The sequence below is a fragment of the Trichechus manatus genome, unplaced genomic scaffold (assembly GCF_000243295.1).
Source record: "Trichechus manatus latirostris isolate Lorelei unplaced genomic scaffold, TriManLat1.0 scaffold00100, whole genome shotgun sequence".
Taxonomy (NCBI): Eukaryota; Metazoa; Chordata; class Mammalia; order Sirenia; family Trichechidae; genus Trichechus; species Trichechus manatus.
The window spans coordinates 9,325,203-9,332,508 of NW_004444036.1; the positions used below are offsets into that span (position 1 = coordinate 9,325,203).

The 7,306-nt window shown below is 39.9% G+C and overlaps 1 protein-coding gene across 2 annotated transcripts in view; it reads left to right on the top strand.

Annotated features, from left to right (window-relative positions):
- POLA1 (DNA polymerase alpha 1, catalytic subunit) overlaps positions 1-7,306 on the top strand; it is a 312,753-nt gene that overhangs the window by 19,520 nt on the left and 285,927 nt on the right. For both annotated transcript variants that reach the window (XM_023737298.1, XM_023737299.1), the window contains exons 7-11: positions 668-760; positions 1,190-1,277; positions 1,550-1,751; positions 1,838-2,016; positions 6,989-7,101. In XM_023737298.1, coding sequence (XP_023593066.1) covers positions 668-760; positions 1,190-1,277; positions 1,550-1,751; positions 1,838-2,016; positions 6,989-7,101 — 675 coding nt within the window. The remainder of the gene's footprint in view (positions 1-667; positions 761-1,189; positions 1,278-1,549; positions 1,752-1,837; positions 2,017-6,988; positions 7,102-7,306) is intronic.

The window sequence follows — 7,306 nt, forward strand, 5'->3', positions numbered from 1 at the left end:
GGTGTGTAGTTTCCAGCCATTACAAGCTATGTGATTATGTAGATAGGGCTGTGTGGGTGTTTGTTTGAAGTAGTAAGAATACACAGGAGTCAGTTCTGTGAATGCACACTGCATGTATTGAGTTGCTGTAGTGTATGTTCCCTAAATAGATTGAAGCCTGTCAGTCTGTACAATCAGGCAGGAGATCCTTGTGTTAAATTCTGAGGGGGAGTGAAGGAAGAGTCAGTGAGCTGCCCCTCATAGAACTCAGGCTGAGCTGCACCGTGAATTTGAAATTCGACTATTGCACGTAAAGACTAAGCTCTCATTTAGAAATGTAATTCTTTCTCAGAGGCCATTGATTAAAACGACTAATACCATCACCATGTCATTCTCTCTTGACAGTTTTTAAATGTAATATGCTGGGAAGGCAAGTGAAAAGTATGTTTAGTTTTAAAAAGAAAAAATTGGTAAGGGGTGGATTTAATATTTATTCTGGTTTTGTAGTGATTCTGTAGTATTGTTGCTATAGTAACTGCAGTGCAGGAACATAGATCTGTAGGGGGAGTGGGGAAGGAAAAAAAAGCTTTTTTTACCCATTAGACTTCAATGGGTGAAGAAATGTACTTGTTCTGTCTTGTGGTAAACCAAGCATGGCAGTGAACGTCTGTCTTACCCTTCCTTTTAGAAATCTCAAGTAACTCTCCCACCTGTAACGATACTGAAGAAGAAAAGATCCATTGGAGCTTTGCTGAATCCATTCTCTGTGTACACCCCCAAGGTAAAATGTGTAGAAATACCTTCAGTCTTAATTTATATGATTTCTTAATAGTTATTTTGTTGTTTGTCTATGTGAGGGCAATGCCTTTGAATTTGTTTTTGATTTTTGTTTTAAATTAGGACTCCCATTTCATTATAGAGTGTCATGTATTTCATAAATATGTGCATGTGCCTGCTTTTTTTCATGGTAAATTTTGTAGTCACTAGTATGTGTTTATTATAGGGATTACAACTGTGCTAAGTGCAATAATTTTCCTCCCAGAAACACAGATTTGTTTGTAAACCTATGTAGCAGTAAAATAATTGAAGCTGTTATGTTACTATAGAAAATCCTTTTATAAATGGGAACTATTATCTGGTCAAGGTAGGACCGTTAAACATATTTTTAGTATTCAGGCCCAACTGACTAAACATTTAAAAATGTTTACAGGCAGTCCCTTCAGGAAAAACTGCTCCCCCTGTCTCAAGGAAGGAGCCTCCATCAACTCCTGTTCATCGTAAATGCGTGGAATTTACTGGTAAGTCTGATGTCAAGCAAAAGTCCAAGGGTGTTGAGCAGTCACAAAAGGAGTCCCTGTCAAGGAGGAAGTGGCAGAGGTTTTGAAGGTAGTGCAATGGCAAGTTTAAGTGAAAGATTTGAATTCATAGCAGTGAAGTTGAAAAAATCCAATTTGAAGATTGGTCTCGAAATGCCAGTATGGAGCAGGAAAAGAGGCTGCTGTTGCAGTGTAGGGGAACTCTGCGTTCCATGGCAGGATTCCATTACGTGAATGTGTGATGATGCTTACAGGAGAAACAGTGCAGGCCACCCATACAGAAGACGAGGAGAAGTCGGGGGCAATGGATTTTGAAGATGGTGACTTTGATGAGCCCATGGAAACTGAGGAGGTGACCATGGAGCCTGTGGCTGCTAAGACGTGGAACCAAAAGAGTGAGCCAGCAGAGGAGGTGAAACATGAGGCAGATCCTGAGAAAGAGACCACGGCATGCCTGTAAGCATTTTATGACTTTTCTAGCAAATAGTGCTACAGTTTTCTGTTGGATTTTGAAAGATTTTTTTAAAATGTGATTTCTGCAGAGGACATTTTCTCCCAGATGTCTCTTGTTGGGACATAGATCAGGAAGATGAAAGCTGTTTCTCATCTCAGGAAGTGCAAGTGGATTCTAATCACCTCCCACTGGTAAAAGGGGCGGATGAGGAACAAGTGTTCCAGTTTTATTGGCTGGATGCTTATGAAGATCAGTACAACCAACCAGGTAATCATGCATAAGTTAACTATGTGCCTTTAACGATTATAGTTGGTACAGGCCCTGCCCTTATTTATGTGCATACTAAGAGAGCAGTACTCATTCATTGTAAGCGCATGAGCCACCCTGATGGAGAGGAACTGCGGGGTAATCCTTAAAAAGGCTCATTCCAAAAATCGTTGTTTGGGAATGTGTTTTTGTAGTTTTCTGTTTATGTATCTGAACTTATAGGAATTCACTTTAAATGGAATTAGTCATTAATTTATTCCTTTGTTCAGAAAATTTTTATTGAACACCTGTTATGTGCCAGATATTTTGACATGAACTTGATGGATTGGAGTGAGGGTTGAGGGAAAAGAAGAATCCAGGATGATTCCCAGGCCATCCTTATGAGCCACAATGGTGAATTCTTGACTCACAAAAAGCCAGGAAACTGTCCACTTTCCTTTTGTGCCTCTGAACCCTCCTATACTGTGGGGTTGGGCATGACAAGGTCTCTTGGATTAATATAAAATATGGTATATACCTTTAAACAGAATTGCCTTTATTTAGATCCTTTTTGGATCTGAGGGAGATGCAAACTGTACTTTTCAAAGTGGTTTCCTGGAGGCTGCATGCAGTGATGGTAGAGGGAGTCTCTAGATGTCAGTAAAGCAAGTGAGTGATGAGAGTAAGTATTAATCATCAGATATGAAGGCCAGATTTACCTGAAAAATAATCAGGCATTGACTTTAACTGGAAAAATGTTAATGGTCTTACGGAGAGGAGGTCTCACAGAACATTAATATACTCGAGCTTATCAAATTACGTATAAACTCTTACAGAGCCACTTGAGTAGCAAACTGCCATATGTTGGTTTCTGAGGTAAAGATATAATCAATTATAGAAATGTTATCTTATTGTTTCTTATCTATATCTTGCTAGGCCGGGATGATTTGGTTAGATCCTCTCACCTCTTTGACTACTTCTTTGTTACTTGCTGCTGAGAGGTAGGCTGGCAAGTATGGTTACTTGAGGCTGAGCAGATTATTTCCCATCCATTGCCCAAACCTAGGGCTATTGTGTTGTACAACTTCAAGGGGTACCATTTTCACATGGCCTCCCTGGAGCCTCAGCAGTGTGAATGGTGCTCCCTGGAGCTATACAGCATGGTAGGCCTGCCCATACTGATGCTGCTTCTTGTGCTTTGCTCTTCCTGTTCAGTGCTGTAGTCTGTCTCGGGTCCCATCCGAGCCAGAAACCTGGGAGCCATCCTTGATGCCCCCTTTCCCTCACTTCCCTCATGAAATCTTGTCAGTTTTCTCCTCCTAAAATAGACAACCTACCTTCTCTTTCTCCTTATCACTACCATCATTGTGGAACCCCTGACCCCTTCTTGCCTGCCGAAAACATTGGCCAGCCTCCTAATTGATCTTCCAGCTATTATTACTTCCAGAGTGATTGATCAGAAGGGTAACTCTGACCACATCATTCCCTCATTTAAAAAAAAAATCTTCAGTGGCTCCCCACTACCTACAGCATGAAGCTCAGCTCCTTAGCAAGGCTTCTGATGCCTGCTGTGTAGAAATTTTATGCCCCAGAAATGGTTCCTTGTATGTACCTTGCTATTTTTTATAGCTTTTTCTTTTTACTCATGTTTTGTCTGAGTAGAATGAGCTTATCTGGCCCGTTCTTCAAAATTCGGCTTAGGTGTCATCTGGAATTCTTCCCAAACTTCCAGACTGGACTGAGAGCCCTTTTCCTATGATCCCATCATAACTGTTCTCATCATAGCATTTGTCATATTATTTCAAAATGAGCCATTTCTGCAGTTTTCTTTTCTCAAAAGAAGGATGGGATCTTATATTTTTATCATCGAATACAATGCCAGGCACATAGTAGGTGTTCAGTAAATGTTTGTTGAAATAAACTACACAGTGATTGACAGTCCTGTAGATGTATGTGAAGGGTTCAGAGAACCAGAGTTGCTTTGCTGCTCTTACTCAATTTACATCCTGAAGCCTTGTAGCAGTGTAGCAAGGTGGATGGTGGCCACCCAAGGTAAATACACATATAAGCATCAGATTGCCAGTGTCTGTTGCCAAGGATTAGAACCTTAAGAAGCAACAACCCTCTTTCTTTCCTGCATGAAAATAAATTTAATATGCCACCTTTTGTTTACTGATTGCCCTTATTAGTAAATAGCATCATTTTGCAGGGCAAGGGTCTAGAGCTGCACTGTCTACTATGGTAGGCAATAGCTACATGTAGCTCTTTAAAATTCATTAATTAAAATTAAATACAATTTAACTTGATTTCTCAATCACTAGTCATGTGTCAAGTGCCCAATAGCCACGTGTTCTAGTAGCTATTGCACTGGACTGCACAGATACTGAACAATTCTGTCATTGCAGAAATTTCTGTCAGGTAGTAACCTGTTACAACCTGTTGCTGTCGAGTCAATTCCAATTCATAGCAACCCTATAGGATGGAGTAGAGCTGCCTCATAGGGTTTCCAAGGAGCAGCTGGTGGATTCAAACTGCTGACTTTTTGGTTAGCAGCCGTAGCTCTTAAGCACAGTGCCACCAGGGCTCACTATCAGATAGTGCTGGTCTATATTAACAGGTGTTATGATTGAGGCATTGAAACAAAACTATTTACAAAACAACAAATTTATGATTATGTATTGTTGAATTCCTGATATTGACCATAGTCATGGATAGGCCTTTTCAACCAATATTGGGAACTATTTTACCGTTGAAAGAGATACCAGTCTGTTGCTGGTTTGTCATCCAAATGCTAAGGTAAAATGAAATTTCTAGTGCTAGAGAAGGTCTCGGAGATCATCTCATCTAGTTACTCATTTATGTCATTGTTAGCTGTCCATGAGTTGGCCCCTGACTCATGGCAACCCCCGTGCACAACAAATAAAATGCTACCTGGTCTTGTGCCATTCCCATGATCGGTTGCAGATTGGACCATTGTGACCCATAGGATTTTCACTGGCTGATTTTTGGAAGTAGATTGCTAGGCCTTTCCTCCCAGTCTGTCTTAGTCTGGAAGCTCTGCTGAAATCTGTTCACCATTATAGCAACATGCAAGCCTCCACTTGCAGACGGGTGGAGGCTGCACATGAGGTGCATTGGCTGGGAATTGAACCTGGGACTCCCACATGGAAGGCAAGAATTCTACTACTGAGGAAACCGAGACTCCAAAAGATAAAGTGACCAACTCTTCAGTGCAGAGCTCAAGGCTTCTCAGCCTCGGTCCACTCTGCCATTCCGTGGCACTCCTCAAATTGTGTCCTCTGCCGTGATACGTCTTTCTCTGTGATTGATGCCAACGGGTTAAATAAGATGGTTTAAAAAAAAAAGTCCTTTAATCTTAGAGGGTTGAACAGTTTCATCGTGATAGCAGGTAATGATCACTGAGCCTTGGTGAAATCAATGCTGCTAATATAAACTAAGTACTCCCAAAGACCCTTTTATTGTTTCTCACGTTCTTACAGATTCTAAGTAAGTCAGTTGTTGCTGAATGCTCCATAATTATGAAAAGAATCTTACTCTTTGCATATGGGAAGATATCCTGTCTTCATTATGACTTTTTCAAGGTTGAATAATCCTGACTGCACCTGGTTTCAGCTAGTAACTTTGGGGGGAATGTAATCTTTGTTTACCATGATCTTTTTGTGGCAAATGAGGCATAAACAGTGTCAAATGTGTTGCATGAAATGTGATATTAGTTTGACTGTAAAATGAGCTATTTGAATCTTTGAATCCAGTATTAGGGTCTTTATTTTTCTTTGCATGGAATTTTGTTTTTCCATCTTTAACTGTTGTGAGGGATGACTTTTAATTTTCTGAGCTACTGTGTTTTTTCTTCTTTTTTAATCATCCCCACAGTCCTCCCTTCCCCTCTTCCCCACCTCCCCTCATCTCCCCACAGCTGAAAATCACACAACTCTTTTAAGAATTTTAATCATCTGCAGAAATGAAAATTCTTAGATGGTCTTATTTCTATCAGGACAAATGACAAAAAGAAAGCACTGATGAGCTGTCTTGTCAAACGGGGGTAATCGCCTTTGTGAACAGTAGCCTTTGCATGTGCCAGAATTTTCTTAGTGCCTCAGATAAGTGGCTGTGTTGATTGGCTATGCTGAGTTCCTGCTGTCTAATTATTCATGGGGCCCAGGATTTTGCAAAGTGGCCATCTCTTGGGTTGACTATCAAATCTTTGGAATCTCTTTGCTCATTTTCATGAACCATGACTTGATATCTAGAAAGGAGTGTTTTTACTTTGTGGTATGCATTACTTAGGGATCTCAAAAGGAGAGTGTCTATTGCTTTGGTTACTAAGCCATTTAAACTGAAATGGAAGAGAAAAGAACATTATAAGTAGCATCTAGCCAGATGTCTTAAGTAGCCTGTGTGGCAGAAAGGGTGAAATAGGGGATAATAGTAGAATCCTATTATGAGATATTACTATACGGAATAAGATATGTGAGATGAATTACTTTTTCCCCTACTCAATTTTACATGTAGAAAAGTAACTGCTGCTCCATAGTTTTCCAAATAGACAGATGTTAGTTTTTATCAGTAAATAAAGTGCTAAGAAGGAATTTAGTATTATATTCTCAGATTTGTAAGTTCTCATAAGAGGTTTAAACATGAGATTTGCTGGAGAATAGTTTGTTTTTTTGCTTTCTCTTAATCTGGGTAATCTTGATTTTAGGGAAAATGTTTGTATACAAGTTAGAGAATCATTCTGTCTCCTGTCTTCCCAGTGGTCACAGATTTCACCACTGTGATAGTGTTGTCTGGCATAAGTACTTATGAAAGGAACTGGTCTTGGGGAACGGGCAACAGATAGAAATTTGATGTCAGTAATGAGTTATCATGAAGGTATATATGTTTAAGCACATTCAGTGTGCCTTTATGTTACCTCTTTAATTTGATGTAATGGAAGTGTTTCTTTTCTTATGGTTTTCCCTTATTCCTTCAGGTGTGGTATTTCTGTTTGGCAAAGTTTGGATTGAATCAGCCAAAACCCATGTGAGCTGTTGTGTCATGGTGAAGAACATTGAGCGAACGCTCTACTTCCTTCCCCGTGAAATGGTTAGTGATTAGCTTTTGGTTCTCAGTAATTGTATATGCTGTACATTCTATGTTTTTCCACCAACCCTATCCTATAACAAGGCTATAAATCATCCACAGACCTGATGCTTCTTTCTAATGACCATTTCACTGATAGTCAGCAGCTCTATTGTCAAACCAAGAACCCATTGCTGTCGAGTTAATTCTGACTTATAGTGACCCTATA